This window comes from Rhineura floridana, chromosome 2, assembly GCF_030035675.1.
Source record: "Rhineura floridana isolate rRhiFlo1 chromosome 2, rRhiFlo1.hap2, whole genome shotgun sequence".
NCBI classification, from domain to species: Eukaryota; Metazoa; Chordata; class Lepidosauria; order Squamata; family Rhineuridae; genus Rhineura; species Rhineura floridana.
Genome location: NC_084481.1, coordinates 102,451,300 through 102,476,027, shown reverse-complemented (window position 1 = coordinate 102,476,027; position 24,728 = coordinate 102,451,300). Strand labels below are relative to the sequence as shown.

General features: G+C 41.4%; 1 protein-coding gene across 4 annotated transcripts; it reads left to right on the top strand.

The window, feature by feature from the left end:
• Positions 1-147: 147 nt before the first annotated feature.
• Positions 148-24,190, top strand: LOC133376908 (inner centromere protein A-like). Of its 4 annotated transcripts, none has more exons than XM_061609855.1 (19): positions 148-284; positions 1,042-1,182; positions 1,771-1,884; positions 3,902-4,614; positions 6,893-6,941; positions 8,250-8,283; positions 9,696-9,813; positions 10,194-10,287; positions 12,417-12,546; positions 12,635-12,769; positions 13,413-13,424; positions 13,668-13,777; positions 15,388-15,499; positions 17,109-17,195; positions 18,578-18,675; positions 19,031-19,112; positions 19,812-19,916; positions 23,079-23,238; positions 23,855-24,190. In XM_061609855.1, exons 2-19 carry the CDS (start codon positions 1,046-1,048, stop codon positions 24,067-24,069), a joined length of 2,505 nt encoding a protein of 834 aa, XP_061465839.1. In that variant the 5' UTR covers positions 148-284; positions 1,042-1,045; the 3' UTR covers positions 24,070-24,190. The 4 variants fall into 4 exon arrangements, with proteins under 4 accessions (XP_061465839.1, XP_061465836.1, XP_061465837.1 ...); XM_061609852.1 differs by having other exon boundaries at positions 23,061-23,238; XM_061609853.1 differs by lacking the exon at positions 148-284 and adding an exon at positions 332-679 and having other exon boundaries at positions 23,061-23,238.
• Positions 24,191-24,728: the final 538 nt, after the last annotated feature.

Sequence of the window (24,728 nt, the reverse complement as noted above, 5' to 3'; positions counted from 1 at the left end):
GGAGAAGAGAAAGCACAGCTGTCTCTTTTAACTCCTCTAACGAGGACAAAAAAAAATCAACCCAAGTAATCTCGTCATTACAGATGAGTGATCCCTCTAACATCAGACTCTGACGAATTATTTAAGAGTCTACCTCCCCCCAGTCTGGCTGACTTTAAAAGGGGCGGGGCTACAAATGCCTCTTTAAGCTTTAACTTATAAAGGCAAGAGCCAATAGGGATCACTTATCCGTTTACCCCATCTTCGACTAGTGTGAGCTGGGATGTAACACCGCTGCTGAAGGGGTGAGGAAAACCGCGAGGGACGCGCGCGTGCGCAGGCGGGGCATGTTGTGTTATTTTTAATCATTCAGGCGCTTACCTCGCAAGTATTGGAGGATCCAGTTCTAGGGGCCGTGTCTGTAGTGTGGAGTTTCCTTAATTTGCCTGTGCAAAAGCAGTTGTCCACAGTTGTATCTTTCTGGTCTACTGACGGAGGAATTTTAAAAGGAGAACTAAATTTATTTTTTGGGTTGCTATTAACTAGCAAGCCTTGAATGTTTCTCCTTACGTTTGTCTTTGGTTCCTATAAAGGAGAGGGGGCTGTGTTCGTTTTTCCTTTCTTGTATAAACTACTGTAGAAGGTTCCCTCCCACCCCCAAGCCTCAAGCTGTTTCCAAAGGACTAAGCAATTTGCAAATGTAATGGTTCTTAGCATGCCTCTTCTTAAAACAAAACCTGATCAGTCCATTTGAAAAGCGTCATTTCCTACCTGTACTGAAACCCCGGGCAGCATTTGCTTCCTAGTACCTCCCCAAAAGGACCGTTGCTGATTTTGTATGCTGTAGAAGATTGTTTGACACTGCTTATGCGCGTTGATCATAGGCCTCTGTTGTCTTGCCCGTGTGTTAACTTTCTAACTCAGTTTTGGTTGTGGACTATCACAGATAAACAGGCTAGTAGGAAAATTGGTCGGGTGTCAGTTTTGTCTTAGGAGGAGATTGATCTGCAGTCAAATGGAGAATGCAATGGTTTACTTATTTTTCTCTTCTGCTTTCATCAGTGCCATGGCAGAGGCAAGAGGCCCCGCTCACCTTCTAGACGTCTGTGGTCAAAAGTTCTCTGAATTCTTGTTCAATGCAGAACATAAATGTTTGGTGTGGCTGCGGGAAATCGAGGAAGAAGCCCTGAAGATGTTTGATAGGTAGGCCTAGACTTTGAATCTCTAGCAATTTTGTAAAAGTAGAAGAGTATTCCCTCCTCCCAACTTGTGCTATAAGGTCTGCAACATAATAAAAAAACTGCAAATTGCTATTCTTAGGAGAAAATGAAATAGACTTTCTGCCTTCCTGGGAGGAAAACTGAGGTTGTTGATATGCCATGTGTTTCCTTGCCTTAATTCTCTTAGCATAAGTTGAGCATTTGCATTGGAAGTTCAGGACTGATTGTGTCTGAGGGGCTTTTGTGCATGTGGATTCAGTGGCTGTCACTGTGATAAATGTATATAGATGTATTATGCTTTTACTACCCACTGACTAGTATTATATATTCTAGTCTGCTAGAACAGCTGCAATATATTTAAAATTTCTTTAATAATATGCAGAGTAATATGCAAGGTTGAATCCAACTAAGTTTAACTGAGTGTAGACCCACTGGAATCAATGGATCTAAATTAATCATGTCCATTAATTTCAAAAGATCTGCTCTATGAAAACGTTGGATACAGCCTACAATTTAATTTTAGTTTTTAATTTAATTTAAATTATTCAGCAGTTGGTTTGTTTTTGAGTAGCAACTTCAGTGCTGAGCCTGAGCTGATGCCCAAAACACCTTCTCAGAAGAAGCATCGGAAGAAGAAGCGATCTTCATCTTTCAAGGATGAAAATAAGGAACTAACTAGAAAAAGGTAGAAGCTGGTTATTATTTATGTGTTGTTCTTTAGATTGGCTGTGTTGCAGCCAGAGGTCACAGAGTTATGCATATTTTTAGATGTTCCTATAGAGCAACCTACTTGCAGAGCTTTTCAGTGTCTGTCTGTCCCTATATATCATGCTCCTTTTTTTCTTGCTTATATTTGTTAGCCACCAGCATATAGCACTCAAATCTAGATTTAGTTTTGCTTAGACTAGATCTACGAAGTCAATGGGACAAGTTAATCTAAGCATGACTAATAGTGCAATCCTATACATGTATACTTGGAAGTCAGCCCCACTGTGTTTGGTGAGGCTTGCTCTCAGGTAACCATGTTATGAGATTGCAACCTTAGACTAGATTGTAGCCTTCAATTGACATAGATCTGCCTGTGTGTGATCAGGCCCTAAGTATTTGCCCCTGCATGTTTTCTGATCCTGTTAGCATTTATCGTGAACGTGTGTATTTCTAATTATGGTACTTCGCCGAAGTAAATCACCATTTGAAGTGGTGCTTCGGTGGATTAGCACACCTGTAATTCAGTATAAACACTGTAGTTCAAACTGTAGCTTGAATCCCCTTTGTTGCTGTGCAGGGAAAGCTCATAAGTAATGTGAATGGTTCTTATTTTCTGCCTGAAGGTTGTATCCAGCACTGTCTACTAAATCCAATAGTAGCAAGAGGTAGCTGACAGACTCTTCAGAATTCATGTCTGAATGCAAGTGGTTCATTTTTTCTAAGTTTCTTGCCCTCTGGCTTCCTGACATCATTGTACACTTCACACTTGTGGAGAGCTCACCTAGAGACTTGGTTGGTTCAAGGACTAAGGAGATAGAACAGAGTTTATAGTACATGTCTGTTAGCATGCAGAATGGTGTATAGGTATTGGAAATTGATTAGTGTATCTACCCAATTGGTAGCATTCACTGCTGATGACAAGTAGAGAATATATATATTTAAAGAGTTAAACTACAAAAGCTTGATTAATTTAAACTAACAGGACACAGTTGATTATGTTTCTGATCTCCTAAATGAAATGTGCTTTGACCCTACTTTTATATAGTACTTCTGGCAGTCTTTTGTGGGTTTTTTCTAATGACTCTCCTGTTCAATATGTGTTTCTAGCATTTAATAGTTTAATTAAGTGTTTCTAGCACTTAATAGTTTAATTTATCTCATATCCACAAGAAGCCCCAGACTTGTGCATATCCTACATTTTGGTGTTGCCTTCATATTGCTTCTATTAAAAAGACAAGGCAAATTATTTTGACTCGGTAGTCGAGACTGAAGGCTTTATTCATGCCACAAGATGAGTGATGTCAAGTAGATATTTGTGCTGTCATGCATCACATGTCTTTGTTTCTTTTTCAAGTTCTGTGTAATTGTATCTGAATTTTGTGCACTGTTTCTCATTTTCATGTTTGCAAACCTTTCCTGTAGCTTTTAGACAGTGTTGTGTGCCAATCCAAATTAAATTAAAGTTGGATAAATTCTTTTTAAGGGCAAAGTTCTACCTTTATCCTTTTTCAAGAGCATGCTCTGGCAAAGCTAAAACAGTCTGTAAGTAACACTGTTGACATTAAATTAATCCCAAGTGGGTTCAGGTATGCATTTAAATACAAACGGCCCATTTCTATGCATGTTTGCACTGGACTTGTACTTTGTTCAATGGGACTTGCTCTCAAATTAGCATACATAAGATTGCAATACAAATCTGTTTATGTTGCCTAGCCATGTTACCCTTAGTTCTCTGATCACATGGTAAGCACAAAAGTGACCATACCCTGTGCTGGGCACCTAATGCTGGTGACTATTCAGTGGAGTTACCTGTAGAGAAAATACAGGGATTTGGCATGGTCATGTTGAGTTGTAGTAGAAGTATACCTCAAGAGCTTTGTGGGATATGTGAAATCGGTGTTACAGTTTCTGGTGCCACCTTGTGCCTTAGAATAAACTGATTTATTAAGATTATTCTAGTTTTTACAATACTCTTCATTTGTTTTTGTTTTAAGACTGTCTAGAAGACGAAGCAGTGTAAAGGCAGCATCTTCTCAGTATCTTTGTTCAAGTGAAGAGGAACTTAAAAATCTTGATGTGGGGATGGCAATATCCATATCTGGTTTTATGACCTGCTCTGTTGCGGAACAGACTTCAGAAGTACAGTATGACAAGTTGACTATGGATCCAACAGGAGGAGGAGCCACTGTTCCTGCCTGTAGCCAAAATAGTGAATTTGCGGAAAAGCAGAATGAAGGGATGAATGGAGTCCCTGAAATCATCACTGTGTGTTCAGATGATTGTTCAGTTGATAGGGCTGGGGCTACAGAGGCTTCATTTGTAGCAAACAGCCCTGCATTGACGCTAAAAGACATAATTGATCCAACAGGAAAAGATGCAGCCAGATCAATGAGTACATCAACTCCAAAGGCATCTTTAAATGGGAAACCCACACATGGAGATGAATTTCCAGCCCAAAAGCTAGTTACTAATTTGGTCCCAGAGGGGGAGCTCTCCCAAGAGTCAAAGGTCAGCACTGGAGCCACTTCAGGTTCCCAATCAGGTCATCACCCTCCAAACAGATCCCACAAGAACAGGAGGGTGTCACTTGCAGAAAAGTACTCGTTAACCAACAAAAGGAAAAGCATGATTCGGAAATCCATCCGCAAGAGCATTGCCAAGAAGAAAGCAGCTTGGGACTCCTTAACTACCTCTAGTCAAGTAAGCTGTAAGTAAAGGCAGTTCAGTTCAGCCCAGAGAGATCAGATTCTATAAGCTGTTAGTATGTAACCTTAGTTTGTGACATGTGGGAAAGAAGTAGGCATCTCCGATATGTTATTTACATTAAAAGTACTGTGTCACTTCCTAATTACAGCATCTTAAGAACTGATAGTTAACCCGAGTGCACACAGTGTATTTTTGCTTTTTTTCTAGAGGCTGGAAACTACTTTGAAGAGTACACTGATGTTCCTTTATAGTGCCAAACATCCCACCCCACATCTTCCCTAACTAACATTGATTTAATAAAACCTGTTTCATACTTTGCTCTTTGCCATGTGCAGTGAAAGTATTGTATGAAGACAAGTAGCAAACAGACTTATAGCTGGCCCAAATCAGGCAGATGCTTGGTAATTCCGTGTGTGTGTGTGTGAGAGAGACATACACATACATACATACGTACACATATATAAACACCCTTCGCTATAGCAGAACTTGGAAATATGTTTTAAGGTTCAGCCTCTTATACTGACGGAGTTGCTAGTGGAAGGGTATTCTAGCTGGTCATGATTGGAGTGGGAGAACGGTAGATGTGGCATGTAAACTTGAAGTAGCAAGGGGGCCATCACTAAAACTAGAGTTGCTAGCTCTTAACTAGGTGAAGATAAACTCAAGGGAAGTCCTGTGGACATGGATGGATACCCATTATTTGTCTTCCTAAATAATTTAAGTGGAGTTTGATAGAAACAGCAAAAAAGCAAGTAAGTGGTGAAAAGGAGCAAACCATTTTCTGCATGTGTAGAGGAATGTGTGGGCTTGTCTCTATTGCAACCTCAGTATTGCAAGGGGTTGCCCTCTACTATTAAATGGTCTACATCTCTATACCTTCTGCCATCTTTTAAAAGTGAAACCTTTAATTTATTATACAGTAGCTTGTTCAAAAAGCCGACCATAGGCTTTGTTGGTGGCTTGCTTATCAAACAGGTACAAACTGATGCTTTCCCCAGATCCTATTTAAAGTTTGTTTCTGTAAAATTGTATACTTCCACCATACTGAAGCAGATAGTTTGGCACATTCATGCTGCAGATTTGTACAACTGCTCAAAGAGTAGTGGCCACCGCTGTAGTAGGAAATCTACCTTTTGTGCTAAGCTGAATGAAGAAAGGTAGCAGGATGAAAAGCCAGCTTGGCCATTGCACAGCAACCATGATGACCAAATGTCCACTTTCTGAGACAATATAGTTCTGTTCATGGTTAAGTTTTAGCAACAGCATTTGCATCTCTTCAAAGCAGTGGAGCCTGAACCCCACAAACATAATGTCCTCTACCCGTATTTCCAGATACTGTCAGCATATATGTGGCAAGTCAGCAGCCTGAATGATAAATCAGATCAAACCTTGACCCAAACATCATATTTGGTAGTATGTAGTCAAGCTCTGGGTCTTGTAAACTAAGAAAACTTATAGAATAAAATTAACTTGGTGTGTGTGTGCACATGTGCAACTAAATCTGCTTGTGAAATGATCTTGTGGAAAAATAGAGTTGACTCTTGGCCAACATGGTGTTGCTCAGATTTATATTTAAGAGATTCTAAACTGTTATAAATAGCTAAGCAAAGATCATTGAATTGGAAATAATGGGGGATATATTGTGTAGGAAGGTGGAGTGTGCTTTAACTGCCCAGAAATTGCTGCTTGCTCTGTGTAGAGTTTTGTCGTGGTACACATGTTTTGAATGACATCGGACTGGTGCCAAAAATGGCATCTCCATATCATGACTGGACCATACCATGGTAAGCTTCTTCAGGCTATCTTAAAGATGATCCATTCCAGACGTTTGCTCTGAATTAGGATTCCCCCCATCTCTTTGATTTCTTCAACGTATTCATTTATGTACTGGAATCTTAGTCATAGAACTGGAAGATAATCAGGGAATTGCTTGGAATTCCTACTGGTTTTCAATTGTATTTATATTGTATTGTAAGCTCTTCCTTGAAAAGTGGTGTATAAACATCTAAATGAATGTTCTCCCCACATTGTAACTTGTAACATTACTGTACTAGTGTTGTGTATTTTCCCTGCCCCACTCATGACTAAAGAGTAGGAAAATTCAGTCTCTTACTGTTGCAACGGAGGGTATGTTATGCTACATGTTAAAGGGGGGATAACTCTATATGGATACATGGAGACTCCATTTGTTATGGCCGCCCCATGCCATAATAATACGTAGTTCTACCCTAAAAGCATTTGTTCAGCTAATGGCTTGTTTTAACTTTCTCATTCTCTAGGCCATAGTTCTATTGAAGTATTTATGGATGATGAAGCCAACAAAGATGGGTGAGCAAACTCTAGCAAACATACTGGAATCAAAAACCTTTGGAAGATTCTGCTATAACGTTCATCTTTTTAAATATAAAATAAAGGTCTCTGCTATTAATTATGTTGCTAAAATGAAGATGACAGAAAGGTGTTTCTTTTCATTCATTTAAAAAGATGTTTAAAAAATTAACATCATAGCATGATGTGTTAATGCTATTCCTCTTTCATTTTTTTTAAAAAAAACCTGGAAAAGTGTTTTAGTGTCAATTAAAAGATCAATTTTTTAATATGGGACCATTAAATGGCAGCCATCACAATGTGCATTGAGCTTCAAACACCATACACACAGCAAGAATGTCATGCCCATTGGTGTGGATGAATCAAAGCTAAATGTACACCTAGAAAAAACTCAATACTCTTAATAACATGGAAAATAAATAGCAATTCTGCTTATGGCTCAAAATGGAAGAGCAATGATTGGGTAGCACTAGGAGTGGCCCATCTAGAAGCAGCCCCTGACTCAAGGCTTTGACACATTTTGCTTAATGACTAAGGTCACAAGTGGCAGGGGGAGCTTTTGCTCCTCACTGACAAGAAAGCTTTCTGGTCTATCCATGTCTTAGTTGTCCAGGCTAAACTTCTTTCCTTGCCTTTCCAGATTTATGCCACAGTCTGCTTCATAGCTCAGTAGACTACAGGCAAAATGTACCCAATGCATGGAGATATGTGTTGTAATATTTGCTTGAGTGGCATTTACCCAACACTTTGGATTTGATTTCTGGCATGCTTGATGAAAGGACTGGTTACTTAGGCAGTTGTGAGGCTCCCAATAAATACACAGTTTAAAGCCGCTTCACACCTGGCTATGGAACCTGTGGGCCTCCTGATGTTTGTTTGTTTATTTATTTATTAGATTTATATCCCACCCTTCCTCCCATGTAACCAGTATGGCCAATGAACAGGGATGATGGGAGTCAAGAGTCCAACAACATCTGGAGGGCTAACAGGCTTTCCATTCCTGTTTTACACTGCCCGTTTTAAGTCCAGTGGCTCTGCAAAGAGTCTGTGATCAACTTTAAGTATCCTCTGAGTCTTCAGTATGTTCAGTTTAAATTTTATGAAGTTGCACCGTGAAGGGCATAAACAAGTAGACTTATTAGACCTGGAGATATAATATGCAGTTCTTTGAACTTTGTCACATTAAATCCCTCAACTTTGTTTGAGAGCCTATAAGTTGCTCATTCTTAAGCCTTTCATCGGATCATAAGGCCATTGTTTTGGTCTTGGTTGGGATGGGTAACACTTTGTCAAAATGCCTCTCCTTAGGCCTTTTTTGGTGCAGAATGCTGAATCTGGTGAGGTAAGGTCTTGGTGAGGTGCCCACTGGGTTACACTTGGTGAATTGCCTACCGCCTTCCTTGCAGCTGCTTTAATTCGGATCACTATCCCTAATACACTTGTAAGAAGAATCTCACTTGGATTAGAGGACTGTTCGGTTACTTGTTCTGTGAAGATTGCTGGTGATAGATGCTTCATATTAAAAGGCATGCAGCCAAAACCTATACCTAAGTTTCCATAGGTTTTGGCTGCATGCCTTTTATAATGGAAAACTAATTTCATTGGATCTGCTGGAGAGGGAAAGGACTTAGGGCACTAGACATGGGCTTTGGAGGTTCTGAGTCTTAACACCTGGGGCTGCTTTTGGGAAGATGGTTTTGTTTTCTACCTCTGTTTTCCGTCTGTCTGTTCTATTGTGTCAGGTTAGGCTTGTCAAAGTAGCTAATTTCAGGGACTTTAGGACACGTCAAGGTAAAACTGTCAGCCATTGTGCAACAGAACTAGCATTGTCCATCTTAACTAAAGCTAGTAATTAAGTCTGCACTGCCAAGTGCTCCTGTGTTGGGATACTCTTCGTTTGCCTAAACAAGATGCTGCCACCACTTGGCTGTGTAAGCAAGGTATGGCTAGTTTATATTGCCAGTTTGAACCCGTAGTCCTGATAGTCTAGCTTTTATATGCAGGAAGGTTTTTTGTATGTGCGTCTGAATATGTAATCCCTCTTTTTTTTCTTCCCTTCCCCCTCCCCACACCACTGCTGCCTGTAGTAGTAATAGTATTTAAAAAATCATTATTTTGATACTCTAAACTGTTTCTGAGACTCCTGTTTCTGTTTCTGGTGTCTGAATATTCCCATGGGTTTGGTTGGGGTCTCTCATTGGGTGCTATATTGCTACTTCCTTAGAAATAGAAAAATTAAGGGCTATTTATGTCTCTCATCTTTCTCTACGAAGAATGACAGATGCTTATTTTACTGTTATGTGAGTTGGACCACATATTACAAGTGAGTCAGTGTCACCTAGTCATCTCAAGTTAATATCTCATTAAATGAAAGTGGCTGTTGTTGCATGTGTTTCTACAGAAGGGCACTAATGCTTTGCATTACATCTGATTTTTCTATTCACTTAGTGATTTTAGGCTTGCAGTCATCTTAGTGTAAGAGCCCAGAAATAGGAAAACACTTAGAACTGGAGGAATTATTTATATCCCATTTTCCTACAAAACTAGTCAAGGTGGCTGCAGTTACAATATTTTAGCTTTTGTGGTTTCCTAGTAAGCTTTTGGAAAGAGCTATCATACTCTCTGGTGCTAACTGGTAAAAAGTTAGGCATGTGTCAAATCCTCAAACACTTAATTCATCTAGAATTCAGCTAGCTTCAAACTTCTGGAAGGACTGCCACTGTAGCTGTGCTAAAACATTCTCTTTTTTTATAGGCTTTAAACACACCTCAAAATATGCCTTGTGCTCTGGATGCCCCTAGTCTGAATGTTTGCGTCGCAGTGCAAAGTCCAATTCAGCTTAAGATGCAGCAAGGGGAAGTGTGCAGTAAGGGTAAACAACTTAATGCAATTAAAGCTGCATGTACAGCAAAGAACTTATAAACCAAACAAACTTGGAAGTTGCCATTAACCTGTTATGAATCCTATTTTTTTAAAAAAAAAAATCTTTTTTTTATTCTTAATTTTATGGGCCTTGTTTCCCAATTTTAAATAAAGGAGAATTGTCATATAAGTTAAACTACTAGCACTAGACTTGCTAGAATGCCTAGTATCTTGACAAAAGGGTCCTAAAGCTCAGCATAATGTTTCTTTGCTTTTGTTAGCAGTATCTGGTACATTTTCAATTTAAACTGAGCTGCCATGCTTAGGGTTGTTTTTGTGATACTGTTACAGAAAATACTCTTCATAAAACTAATTATCGCTTCTCCACAGAAAGACTGGAAACCAAAATTACTGACACCCAAGTCTGTGGATCTGAAAATTCAGCCCTGAACAACTGTCCCCACGAAGAACTGCAGAATATTCGGTATGTCTTCTTTCAGCAAGATAATTTGGTGTGACTTCTTCCCCCCCCCCCCCCAGCTTTGATATAATCCACATCAGGATCCAGTCAGTGCAGTTATCAAAAGTTGTTTCAGGTAGGAAGAGTTCTCCTGGAAGATAACTATGATCTCACTTGCCAGGGAACTGTCTAGTACTGCCAGTCCCAGCTGATTGTTATGCTATGCAGGGCTGTCTTCAAGGACCAACAACCAGCTGACTGCTTGCAGAGACCTCTGTCCTGCGCTTTGAAGCCCTGACCACACATATTGTATTTCTGTATGATCCTATAGAGTCTGGGAGCACACTGAGCGTAGAAATGACGGGTAGAGAGCCAAAATGGTTCTGGTTACAGTACATGGAAATACCTTACAGGTTGCATGGAGGTCTGGAAATGTAACAATTTTTGGTAACTTTGAAGCCAGTCTTTTTGCCTACTTACGGTAAAAGCATGCAGTGTTGATTTTCCATAATACAAATATTGGGGAAAACTGAAATATTTCCCATTGTAAGAACGTCAGGTATATTTTTATATAGCAAAACATGTCAATAATACGAGTATGTGTATGAAATTCCTTGGCCTTTATTCAAATAGTTAAGTACATTAATACCTGTTGTTGTTCTTTATCTTCATCCATCACTGTGTATCAAAAATGGTCTCCTAGAATCAGAAAAACAAAAGAAATACAAAATGCACTATTACAGTTAGAACACAAACAAAACTAAAAGTGATCCTACTGTAGATCTATAAAACCTTGACAAGATCATCATAAAGTATCCTGGCACTGAGTGCTAGCAGCAGCTTAAACAGCAGTCAAATGTCTGAGAGAAGAGGCATGTCTTTGCCTGACATGGAACATATAATTTTGGTGCCAGGCTGACTTCCCTGGCAAGAGTGTTCCATAAACGGGATCACTACTGAGTGGACCCTCTCTTGTAGCCACCTTCCATACTTCTGCCACAGGGTATATTCTGAGAGGCACCTCTGTTAATTTCTTAAAGGTCCAGATAGAGTCTTATTGGAAAAGGCGATCCATGAAGTGTTAGGGCATTTCTAACCAGTGCCTATTCTTTTTCTCTCAACTTCGTGTGCGTGTGTTACATGTTTGATTTTTTGGGAGGGGGGATGAAAAATACCACTATTTTACCTACCATAATGTGGATATTGTTATTTGGGCTTAGAAATAGTATGTAGACCACAACCAGAAAGGCTCTGATTTTTAGTGGGAAAAGCTCAAAATGAAAATGCTATAGTATAACTAACAGACTGCAGGAAGTTTGGATAGCTGGCTAAATAACACTGGATTCCTGTTTTGTACAATGACAGTGGGTTGTATCCAGTGTAACACTAGGTCACAGTCCCATCAGTGCAAGGATTTCCACTTGTACAACAGAAGTTTGTCTCTCACACCCACCCCCTAAAATCTGTTTTAGGGGTTTCCCCAAGCCTCTGGAGCAGATTTCAGGAAGAAGGGGGGGACTTCTGTTGTGCAAGCAAAATTCCTTGCACTGATGGGTCGCATTAGTTGAATATTGCCCAATATATTAAAAATGTCAGGGAAGATTGGCCATCTTAAACCAGTATGCCATAACGGCAGCTATTCTTGAAAATGCTACTATATCAAGGTGTTCTTTTTCTTTAATCTGAAAGGTCCACAGTTTTGGGTTCAAAACATACAGGGTTTTTTTATGGTTCTCTCTGTAATTCCCCCCCCCCTTCATATCACTGAAAGCTTATAGGGCAGCTTGACCTCCTGAAAAGACTGCAAATTTTGAGTAAGCGACCCAACACCTTTTGATTATGTTTGTTTATTTATTTATTTATTAAATTTATACCCCGCCTTATGGCCCAAAGGCCCTCAAGGCAGCTTACAAAAAACACGAACATAATACATCAATAAAACATAATACATCAGTAAAATAATACAGTTCTCAAAATTAAATAACAATTCTCAAAATTAAATAACAAATAACATTTGCAGTAACTAACTATAAAATAAGGTGATTCCGGCATCATACTGTAATGTTGAATCATTGGAAGTTATTAGATCTCTGGCAGTGGGGATAATTTATGTAATTGGGATTATTATGTATATACTTCATGCTCTTTTTCAGGAGGCAAAGTTATGAACAAGCAGTGGATGAGCTACCGGCTGCCCAGCATGGGCGAGGCAAAAGTCCTTCTCGACTCAAAGCCCCGTCCTCTACTGCAGACAAGCTGTTGCCCTCATCTGGCCCAGGCAAGGTAAGTAAATGTCAAGGACTAAACAATGGCACTCTTCTGATGTCCCATCACTGAACATCCACTAAGAACATCCATGCTCTTCTGACAGATTGCACAGCCTTTCAAAAACTTCTTCCAGACAATACAGAAGAGCCAGCTGCTCAAATCCCCTGGGTCTTCAGGGCACAGTAGTGTCATGAAAAATCTCATCAAACGTGGCACTTCCACTAAAGCTGCCTCCAAGGTAAGGTTCCCCCCCCACTTCAGTTTTGGAATAATAAAAATAATGAAAACAAACATGCCAAGAATGCGGTTGAAAGGACTGAAGGTTGGCTACACACTGAGTGAAGGTGTGGTGGGTTTTAGGTTCAGTCACTGGCACTTTTAGTTATTTTGTGCAGTCGGGCAAAAAGACCTTGCAGAGTTGGGGGCAGCTGGACTGGGCTTGGTGAACTAATAGTATGAATTTATGGAACCTTGAATTGGGAGAGTCACAGGACAGAGAGCAAGCCATCTTGTTCTACCTTTTGTGCTGTTTGAAACATGGCTTTAGTCTCTTCACTATTAAGGCAATTGGACTCCACACATGCGCCCAGCTTTAATTTAATTTTAATGTCCATTCCTGCTGTGGGATCTTTCATAGCATTAAGGCAGTCATTTGGTATTTCTTTGACTTGCCTCTTCTAACATTACTATTGATAGGGTCAGGAGTTACTTGCCTGGGCCCTGGTGCCATGTTGCATCTTCCCACTAGCCTGTTGCTTCACTGAGGCAGGAAGAACTGCAATTAAATCACTTTAATGAACTGATTAGTCAATTAGCATTTAGACTTTGTGGAAACTGAATAATTTGTCTTTTCTTTCCTTTTCATGCTCATCCACCTAAAGGGAGACTTTGTTGTAAGTAACCATTTTGCTCGTTTTGTGATCTATGTAATATTTAAATGGAGCCTTTAACTGCCCTGAATGTACTATAGCTGTATATGGATCTTTTGGGAGGTGAGGGCTGCAAGAGTCACATGCAAAAGCCCTGCTATATCTTCTGGTCTGGCAGCAAAACTGGAGAAAACATCACTTTGTTGGCTATTGGGGCAGAAAATGGTTGCTGCAACAGGATACAACTAAAGTTTCTACACATCGTAGGAAAAGGAGCGACAGCGTCTGGAGAGCCTGAGGAAAAAACAAGAAGCTGAACAGCAGAGGAAGCAGAAAGTAGAGGAAGAAAAAAGACGACGGTTGGAAGAGATAAAGCTGTACGTAGCTGTTTGTCCTCATCTCCATTTGGATAACTATGAGCCATTTACCTAGATTGCTGGTGGGGAATCTCCAGCCTACAGACCGAACTAGGCCTGCAAGGCCCTGGAGGTTGGTCCACCAGGCTACTTAGATAAACTGCACCCACTTTTCCCAGGCCTGATGTACAATGTCAGGTCCAGCTGCAGTTAAAAAGAAGAATCAGGAGCACACCCTCAGCAAGCCCCTCATTCTTCCTTTGCCTCTTTAGTTTGAACTAACTCAGGGATGCAAAGGAAGAAAGGAAAGATTGGGAGCATACTCCCAATGATTTTCTTTTGAAGTTATATCAACGTGGTGTGAGGTGATTGATAGGTGGCTTGAAAGTGGCCCATGGAGAGCTAGGGGAGTTCAGGATATGACTCATGAGCCATATCCAGTTCTCCACCCCTGGCCTAGGTCATAGTCCTTTGCTGTAATGTTGTAGACTGATTGGTGCTAAAAGAACAGACACCTCTTTTCAAATATGGCAGGACGTCTCAATGTAAACTCTTACTAAGACTGGAAGTATATTGCATCTATACATCTATATATATCATGGATAGGGAACTGGATCCAGGCAATGGGCTGGATTCTGGGTTCCCCCAGCAGGCCACTGTGATAGGTGGATGGGGCCTTGCCCCCACCTATCAGTCACTTGACATTGCTATGAGCTCAGATGAACCACTTTTTCCTTGGTAGCTCTGCAAGCCACGCTACAAAGGAAAATCCAAGTCAGGCAAGGCTTGAAGTTACAATTGATCAGCTGATAGGCAGTGGCAGTGACTGCTTTCTCTGTTGCAGAGTAGCAAAAAGCACCTGAGTGAGCTTTGTGTGTTGGAATCCTTTCTAAATATTGCACCTTTCCTAGAATTAGTCAGACAGAGACATTAAGCTTAAAAATAAGAAAGAACTACTTTATTTTGTAAGTACATACTTGATAGGAAAGAGTCCTACATCTAGCTAACTAGCTAAGTTGGAGATGCAAACACTAAGCTTAGTGTTTGCCCTCATGTTGTGAGGAGAGAGACAGACAAAGAGAAGGTGTCTTCTCTCTCTTTCTCTCTCAAGAGAACGAAGAAAAAGCCGGCAGATGTGGTCAGCATCCTAAGAATAACAGTTTACACAGGAAGGAAGAGTTAGCAGGAGATCAAAGGACAGGTGTAGCCTAGGAATCAGGAGGTCTCCTCTCTATCTACCCTTTTTTAAGCCCATGCAGATCCAACCCACCAGTTCGAGTTGAACCACATATTCCAATATTCACCAGGGGTTGGCAATGCTACCAAGTTCCCTGGGGGAACTCTGCAGCATAGCCAATTTCAGAAGGCTTGAAGCCACAGCCTTTCAGGTGATTGGCAGTGACAGGTTAGCCTCTCTTGCTAATGAACAATCTGCAACACACTTTAAAGCTTCCTATTGTGCACTGGCAGTTGCGTCTCCACCTACCCCAAACCTGATATCACATACGATGTCAGGTGTGGGGCAGATGGCAGTGGTTTTGAGGAAATAGCATCACCGGCTGAATTGGCACCTGTGCCAGAGGTTCCTAACCGCTGTTGCAAATGAAGCTTTCTCTCTCTATATCCTGCAGAAAGCGTGAAGAACGGCTAAGAAAGACACTGCAGGCTCGAGAACGGATGGAGGAAGAAAAGAAGAAGAGAATAGGACAGAAGTTCTGTCAACATGAAGAAAGGAATGAGAAGGTAGGAGGTGGTCCCATTTTTCCCTAGCCCATAAAATATTTATTTTCATGACAATGGTCAGAGCATGTAAACTGATTCCTATTGGTGTGCAGTGTCATCCACTCTGATATATGGGGGCTAATCCCACAATTCTTTGTATATGTGTAATGCAAGGATAGCCAACAGTGCCCTCGAGATGTTATTGGACTATAGCTCCCACCATACCTGGCCATTGGGTATGCTGGCAGAGGGTGATGGGAGTTGTAGTCCAAAACATCTAGAGGGTATCACGTTGGCAACTCTTAGCGCAGCCTTTCCCAACCTTTGGGTCCCCAGATGTTGCTGGACTACAATTTCCATCATTGCTGACCATTGGCTATGCTGGCTGGGGCTGATGGGAGTTGTAGTTCACCAACATCTGGGGACCCAAAGGTTGGGAAAAGCTGGCGTGACCTGTCAACGTATTTCTTTTAAACCCCTGTTTGGTAATCTGCTTTAGAAGCATGGTTTCGTCTTTGTCTTCTCGCTTGTTTGCTTAAGCCAGGTGTCGGAAATTCATGGCCCTCCAGATGTTGCCAAGCTGTAATTCGTATCATCTTGGGCCATTGACCATGCTTGCTGGACCTGATGGGAGTTGAAGTTCAGCAAAATCTGAAGGCCGAAGGTTCCCCACATTTGACATAAATAAGTGAGAAGACAAAATCTGGAGGGCCAAAGGTTCCCATACTAGGTTTGGATATCTCTTCCCCTTCCACCTTATTTGATAATGGCATCAACTGCTGGAGGGAGGATGATCTTATAAGAGGCTGGATTCAGTTCACAAGCAGCAGTTGTCCCACCCGTAGCCCAACCTGAGCTATTGAACAATTTTATCTATCCCTTCAACAGTGATTGTGATTCCACTGTGATTTGAGACTTTGCAAAGTTACTCCTCAGTGGAGGAGTGGTGGTGGTGGTGTTTTGCTTGAGAACCTTGTGATTCAAAATTCCTGCATATCCTGTTGATATCAAAATGTGAAAGAATGGCCACACTGTTTGTTTATTAGATCCTAGCTTTCTTCCAAGTTGCTCAAGGTACCTGTTTTTATCCTCTTGACCAGGGCTGGGGAACCTATGATGTTGCTGGACTGAAACTCCCATCAGCCCCAGCTGGCATGGCCAATGGTCACAGATGATGGGAGTTGCAGTCCAAGAACATCTGTAGGGCCATGAGTTCCTCAGACCTGCTCTTGACAAGCCTGCGAGGTCAGTGAAGCTGAGAGAGACTATGACTAGCCCAGAGTCACCTCGTGAGCTACATGGCCGAGTGTGGATTTGGAGCTGGGTCTCTGCTGTCTGAGTCTGACACTGATGGTAACATGACACTGGCATATGACAATGAGATCATTCATTCATGTCTTTACTACAAATGCATGTTGGATGAACAACTTTCTTAACTGGAGGAACTGCCAAAGATGTTCTCAAAGAGACATTGTGAGGTACAAAATGGTCAGGGTTAAATTGAATGTTTTTAGAACTAATGGTTTTTTCTCTCCACCCACCCCCAGTCACTAACGCTATGAATTGTTATGTAATATGGTTTTGAGGTCTGGAATATGGCAAATAAAATACTAAAGGGCCTTTTGTACAGGTGCGAGAGGAGAAAATATCAGAGGAAAAGACCAAGAAAAAAATATCTACTAAGAAAATGGGGGAAACAGAAGCCCGAAAACAGAAGGTACTGCAGATGGTAGCCACTGTTCTGAATTTCAAGTTAAAAAAATTAGATGGGGACAAGGGAATAAGCTCTCTCTACATGCTGGAGGAGAGCCAGTGTGGCGTAGTGGTTAGAGTGTTGGACTACGACCTGGGAGACCAGGGTTCGAATCCCTACACAGCCATGAAGCTCACTGGGTAACCTTGGGCCAGTCACTGCCTCTCAGCCTCGGAGGCAATGGTAAACCCCCTCTGAATACCGCTTACCATGAAAACCCTAGTCATAGGGTCACCATAAGTCGGGATCGACTTGAAGGCAGTCCATTAAGGCTGGCTGGGATCCTAATAAATAATAAACTGCATATTAAATGCAAAGACACATTTAACACCATTTGTAGTTTGGCCCTTACATGTGTAAGTGGCATGTGTGCACACATATGAGAGTATGAGATAGCTACACCTACTTGTGAGAGCCAGTGTGGTGAAGTGGTTAGAGTGTTGGAGTACGACCTGGGAGACCAGGGTTCAAATCCCCACACAGCCATGAAACTCACTGAGTGACCTTGGGTCAGTCACTGCCTCTCAGCCTCAGAGGGAGGCAATGGTAACCCCCTTTTAATACCGTTTACCATGAAAACCCTATTCATAGGGTAGCCCATAAGTCGGAATCGACTTGAAGGCAGTACATTTACATTTACATGCTGGAGACTGAAACGGTCATACTTCTCAGCAGCATCTTATCATAATCCTGGAGCTGCTTTTACTGTTATCTGAAGTAGCAAACCCTGGAAGACTCCTTCAAAATGTTCATTTGAGTCTGGTGGCTCCTATTAACAAGGCCAGGCCATAAAGAGTTGTCAAAAGGGGCGGAGAGTGGGCAAAATATACGAGGACTCTTGGTGATGAGAATGCGTTGCTTTTTTAACATACCAGAATGTCTTTACATATCCAACTTTCTAGCATTCATGTGGATGAGGGGTAATACTGTTTCCACATGTTCTCAAGATACTAAACATGGAATCTGCTTGTCTTCTGTGTGTTGTGGGAGGCAGTGGAGGAAGCACACAAGTCCTGCTATTCTTTTCACTGCGGATAAGGGTGAGATTTGAAAAGTATTATCTGAACTGCCCGATTTGTTTCTAAAACTTTAAAAAAATAAGTAGCCAAGTTCCAATAATCCTTGCCATGGCAATAAAGCCTTTCTTATACAGTCCCCCACCTCCAGCAAATATATAACATGTGGGCATCATAGATATATCTAGGAAACCTGTATGCGACTGCATACATAAGGAGCAGTTAAATATAATGGAGCAGAGCAGTCACCTGCACAATTCAAGAACTTGGCATTTTCCCACCTGTCCTTCATTTTTTTGGAAGGTACTGATTGTGTACTTTTTCTTTCAGGAGGAAGCATGCAACCTTCAAGAGCAGCCAGAAAAATGGAAGACGGTTGGAGAAATTAAGAAAATGCTGGAGCACAATTGTGCTAAACAGGGGAAAGGGTAGGACTTTGCTTCCCCAATTACAAGGTTGGGTACATAAATGTACTATGTGGAGGCCAGAGTCTAGGGAATCTCTGGAGAATTGTCTAGCTTTAATACTGATAACTTTCAAGACTGAAAATTGCGAGTCAAATGACCAATTCTAAAATCTTGTGGCTTTTTTTGGACTAGTTTCCACATTGTGGTGTTCAGGAAAATGATTTTATATTAAGAGAAACTGCTTATGGATGCAGTTGTAAACCACACATGCTAGCAAGTAAGCCCTATTGAACACAGTGGGACTTATTTCCAAGTAAGCATGTGTAGAATTGCATCGCAAGTGTCTTTCTTTGGCTGTACTTTCTTTTCTTTTTAGACACCAAGGACAGCAAGTTAAAGAGAAATGGGCGAGATCCTTGGAGCTGGCAGTAGTTACAGAAGAGGAGGAAAATCTGAAGGTGCGATAAGGAATTGGAAAGCCAAGACCTGAAGTTGGGGTGGACATAAAACTTTACTCGCCAGCAGATATGCAAACATATCCTTCTAATTCCAGCAGATGCATTTTCAAAATGGAGGACATCAACTTGTTCTTAAACTGCTGACAGGTCCCTTGCACTGTTAATGGGGAAATGCATGAATGTTCTTTTTGTTTGTCTGACACTGTCCTAAATTTTGAAAAGGGTTGTGTTAATTTTGTGCAGTTAGTTCCCACCATAATGAACCAAAATACACTACCTCAAACTGTAAGTTTTTGCATATTTTCTGCATTATATGCTCTTTGACAGAACTATGAGTTTGATTGTCTTTGTCCTTCGGGGAATGGCAGGGAAGGGAATCAGCCACAAGAAAGGCAGTGATCAAAATTATACTTCTCAGTGATGTTGGGGAGAGTATGGGGCTAATGTGGGATTTTTGCATCTATGTAGTTCTTCAGTGGAGAAGCAGGCAAGAAGGTTTTGAGGACTCATTTGTGGAACAGTTTAATAGAGTTCTTTAAAAATGCTTTTTTGAAGAACCTCTGCATTTCTGCAAAAGAGCTGCTGGTACTTTCAAGTGAAGAGACTGTCCTGCTTAAAACTACAATGCAATCTGGGTGGATTGGATGGAATTGGGGACTGATGTAGAGTGGTCAGCTAAAAATCTGGTCTTGCTAACAGGATGAACAGAATTCTACCCGCCTGGAAGAGCTGCAGCAGGCAAAGAAAGCCATGCAGGTGGACACACTTCCCGCTGCCAATAAATGGCTGAATATAACTGCTCAGGTGAGTAGTAGATATTTGCAGTCTTTTCCAGTAAGATGAAGGCTTAGCCAGATGGTTGAGGCTTATGGTCAAATATTCACGCTATGAATAGGAAAGTTATTTCAGTGACTGTTGATGACTTCCAAACTTTTGATATCTTTATCAATATATGAAATTAGAAGTACACTTCAATTTTATGCCCAAATATTATTTACTCTGTCTACTCCCTGAGCAGTGGGCAGGCACAGTCTAATATGCCCTTCTATTGTCCTTCCCTTCCCTTTGCCTATTAAGTAAGCACTTAGGGATGGGGCAGCGTTTATGTTTCTAGGAACTCCCATCATCTTTTGGCTATAGTACAAACAGTTGTAGTGCAGTGCATCCTTTCTCCCTTCTTGACAGTGTCAATGGTTCTTCACCATTAAAGATTAAAGCAGACAAGGATAGCCTTGTTGAATGCCTCCAACACGGTAGCCTTTTATTTCTCTCCCCCTGCCCCAGCATATTCTAGCAGCGGGGATGGGAAACCTCAAGTCTGGGGCCCAGATGTGGCCCTCCAGGCCTCTGTTTGGCCCTCAGAACTCTCCCCAGGCCACACCCCTCACAGGCCCTGCTTCACACCCAGTGTGTTTCTGCCCAGCTGGTAAGTGTCCTTGTGCTCTGATATTGCCTCTTGCTTGTCTGGATGGAGGGTACAGAGGGGTGAGTCTGTGTTTGTAGAAAGTTGCTACTGTACAGAAGTAAAAATTACATTTACTGCTCTGCCCACTGTTGCCCCTGGGCCCCATCCATGGCATGTGGCTCTCAGAGGGTTACCCAGATGGTGATGCTCCCCACCACTGTTTGGCAATCACTGATACAGGTTTTTGAGAGAGTTCTGTGACCCAAATGTGGCAAAAGCGCTTTCTGGGGCTGTGCACTTCCTTTCTGGTTGAAGGAGGTAAAGTATCGAAAGAGAATACTTACCTGAATGCATATTGGAAGAAGCTTTCAGGTGTTTGTTTTGTAAGCAGTTGTGAATTCTAAAGGTGTTGCAGTTCTGGCAAATAATCACAAGAGGACATGAGAATATAAAAAAAGGTAAAGGTGTCCCCGCACTTGTAGTGCAAGTCGTTTCCGACTCTTAGGGTGACATCTTGCGACGTTTACTAGGCAGACCGTATAGATGGGGTGGGTTTGCCAGTTCCTTCCCCGGCCTTTCTTTACCCCCCCAGCATATGCCGGGCACTCATTTTACCGACCACGGATGGATGGAGGGCTGAGTGGGCCTCGACCCCTTTTACCGGAGATTTGACTTCCTCCTTCCATTGGAATCGAACTCCGGCCATGAGCAGAGCTTTGGCTGCGTTACCGCCGCTTACCACTCTGCACCAATGAATTAAAATATTTGCTGTGTTCAAAGAAGATTCTGGGGATCTTTGCAGAGGGCAGCCCCTCCATGACTAGCATCATCATAGGAAGAACTTCAAAGAAGCAATGTCTTCTGTCTCTCTCTTCTCTCCCCCCCCTCTCTCTCCCCCCTCTCTCCCTGGAATGGTATTGTCCCAATTAGCTTGGCAGCAACCAAAATAAGGGTGGTTTAGTTGCACAGTCCCTTGTGTCGGGCGTGCTAATTTAGTAACTCACAAAAGCACTATGGTTTTTTGAAAGGAAGCAATAATCTGAAATGCCCTTTATTGTGAGGAGGGCTAAATCTACCACATGTATTAATCTGTTTCACTCCAGGTGAGCTTTCAGAGGTAACAAAATTGTGATGTGTGCATGATAATGCAAGTCCCTATGTATGTACACTTCTGACATGTTACATACTAATATGTGAAACAACCTTGAATGGCATTTTGAAGTTAAAAAGCTGGATTCAACTTTCTTGTTTGCTTTATTCATGTGATGGTCATAACTGGATTCATGCACACACTACTTGTTATTCTGCCTTACAACAGCAATAGTTGACAACTGAGAGTATTATGGTGATATTGTTCTGCGTGGGTGGCCTGTGCCTGACAATATGCTCTCCAGAAAATACAATGCAGACACAGATACCAATATTTTAGAGACCTTATCAATGGAGCCAGCTTAGCCTTACTTCAGCTGGCTTTTGTCCTGCTTCCTGATAGAATTGCCACTTCCAGAGTGCTTGGCAATCATCTCCAGAGTTCTGGCATCATTGGAAGCAATGATTGCTGAGTGATCTGGAAGCAGCAGTTCTGCCAGGGTGGTGCAAGAGAAGCTGGCTGGAATGCCTTGGTTTTTAGAGGAAGCAGGGAATGCTAAGCATTTTTTTTAGTTGCTACTTCTACAGTGAAACAAACAATAGGAAGCTAATGAGCCAGAAAGGCTTTGCAGACTGATTCTGGCCTCTGGGCAGTCAATTCCCCACCCCTGAATCAAGGTAACTAATGAATGATCAATGTCCAGCATTGGTTACTGCTCAGATAGTGAAAACAGGATCTCAAGTCTGCAGCCTGCAGTGGCATTTTCCAAACTGTGCTAGCAATTTAGACTCACTTCTTATTCCTCCACTTCCTTATGATTGCTAGCATGAGCCATTAACACAAGAGAGAAATGCCTGTTCTAGACCAGCAAAAATGCCGTTCAGCATTGTTCTAGTAAGACCTTGAGTTATTTTGTTTCAGCCAGTTAAGGAGGATCCTGCAATGTGTACAGGTGAGTACTATATATAGCAATGTCCTCATGTGTCTCAGAAGCCCTATTCTTCATGGTGTTATAAAGTGGCAGCATGTGTGAACAAGCTCTGTTCTGATGTACAATGTAATTGGTTGCTTTTGCATTACATGGGTATTTAGTCATTATTGAAATAGCCTCTCCCAGATAGACAAACTACCTATTCCAGCCCTTCATTCTGCCTAGCTGATGCCTTCTGGTTCTGTGGCTCAGTCACCTGCCTCTCCCTATGTATTTTGTTTTTTTAGACTTTGTTTTCAGTAGCGTGTGTGTATATTAGTGGCAAAGAATCTCAAGCTCATTTTAGCATCTACCATATTAAATATTCTAGGTATGGGGATCATAAGCCTTGCATAGTCATTAGCTGTCCTAGAGCACATAATCGCAGTGTATATTTGATGTGCATGCATGATAGGGAACTAAGAGGAAGGCACAGCTGCATTGACAAATTGCTGTACCTGTAGCATTGGCCTGTCCATTCAGGTCTTGCCTGTATTACAGAAATCTCCTGTTGACAGCTCCAACCAAGTGAACTCCCAAGGTCTGAAAGATAATAAGTCCCTCAAAGTCAACCTCAATGACTATGGGATGGATTTGAATAGTGATGACTCCACAGATGATGAAAGCCAGCCTCGCAAACCCATCCCTCCATGGGCCAATGGTATGTGTGAATCTTTAATAGCAGCAAAATTATATCCCTGAAATTACTGGGATCTTACTTTGGGTTCTAAATGTCTTCTCAGATTTTTTTTTCTGTTCTCAATAGGTCTGTCCTAATATATAAACTACAGTTGCCTCAGACCTCAGTTATACTATAGTACCTGAGTACCACATGCACTGAAAAGAGCAATGAGACATACATTAATTCTGTAGGCCCGTACAGCCAATGCATGCCTCATTGCTGTCTCTGAAAGGGGAGTGTAGAGGCATTCATCAAGGGAGTCATGCTGACCTCCTGGAGAGATCATTTTTATTCTGTAGCCCTTCCTGGTTTTGGGCATCTGGCAAACTTGCTTTTTAATTTCTGTGGCTCTTTGTATTGGAATGGTAAGCACTTGCCTATTGGCATTGCATGTTTGTGCGGCAGAGGCCATTTGATAAGGAGATATTATGTAGGCAGAGCTATACCTAGCTCTACTAAATGTTGCAGCTGAATTGAACTGCTGACTATAGTCCACAGAGATTGGGTTTTACTTTTTTTCCTATGTAGAAGTGCTTCAAGTGGGGATGTATTGCTGCTTGAAAGATTACTCGCAGAATAACTGTTGTTTCCTTAGGTCTTCAGCTTAATGAAGCTGTCACATACCAATATTACAATCCTCCAGACATCAACAAGTTCTTTGGACTAATCTTGAGCCCAAAGCTAGAAGATATCTTCTATAAAAGCAAGCCAAGGTATTTCAAGCGCACGAGTTCAGCTGTTTGGCACTCCCCACCCCTTCCAGGTACCAAAGCAGCACTGCGTGCATCCAACAGCATGAAAAAATACTGAGGATGTGTAGGGCTGCTATAGTAAACAGCAGGTGTTTTTTGTCTGTCACATCTATGTGGGATGTATCTGTAAGACATTTTAATATTTTATATATTGTGCAATAAAGGTTTAAATGCTGAAACTATCATGATCTTTTGAAAAATAACTAGGACAATTTTGCTTTGCTTGTTTTGGCCAAAGATGTTTACCGAGTCTTCCAATTAAGATGAAAAAAGAGGAGCTGCTAGTTTGAAATATTACTGGGTTTCTCTTTTCCCACGATGCCTTCAGGTCCTAACAGACTGTGTATAACTGGAACCTACTTGCTGTACACAAGTGCAGATGCATCTTCCAAGCTGAGGGTAAAAGTGAGAGAGAGCAAGGGCAGCTGAAAAAACCAACTGTCAGTAGTTGGAATAACTGTGAGCAAGTAAATTTGCAAGATGGATGTGAACTGAATTCTTGCTTGATATGAACTAAAGAGAAAATTTCCACAGTAAAATATATTGATACCTTATAGGTGAGTGGTTCCCAAACTTTATTTTCCATGGACCACTTGAAAATTGCTGATGGTCTTGTTCGACTACTTAATGATTTTTCTGCCTGGGTTAGGAATTATAATCCACTATGCTGGATGCTGTATGATTTTTAATTGTATTTTTATTTCTTATACTGTATTT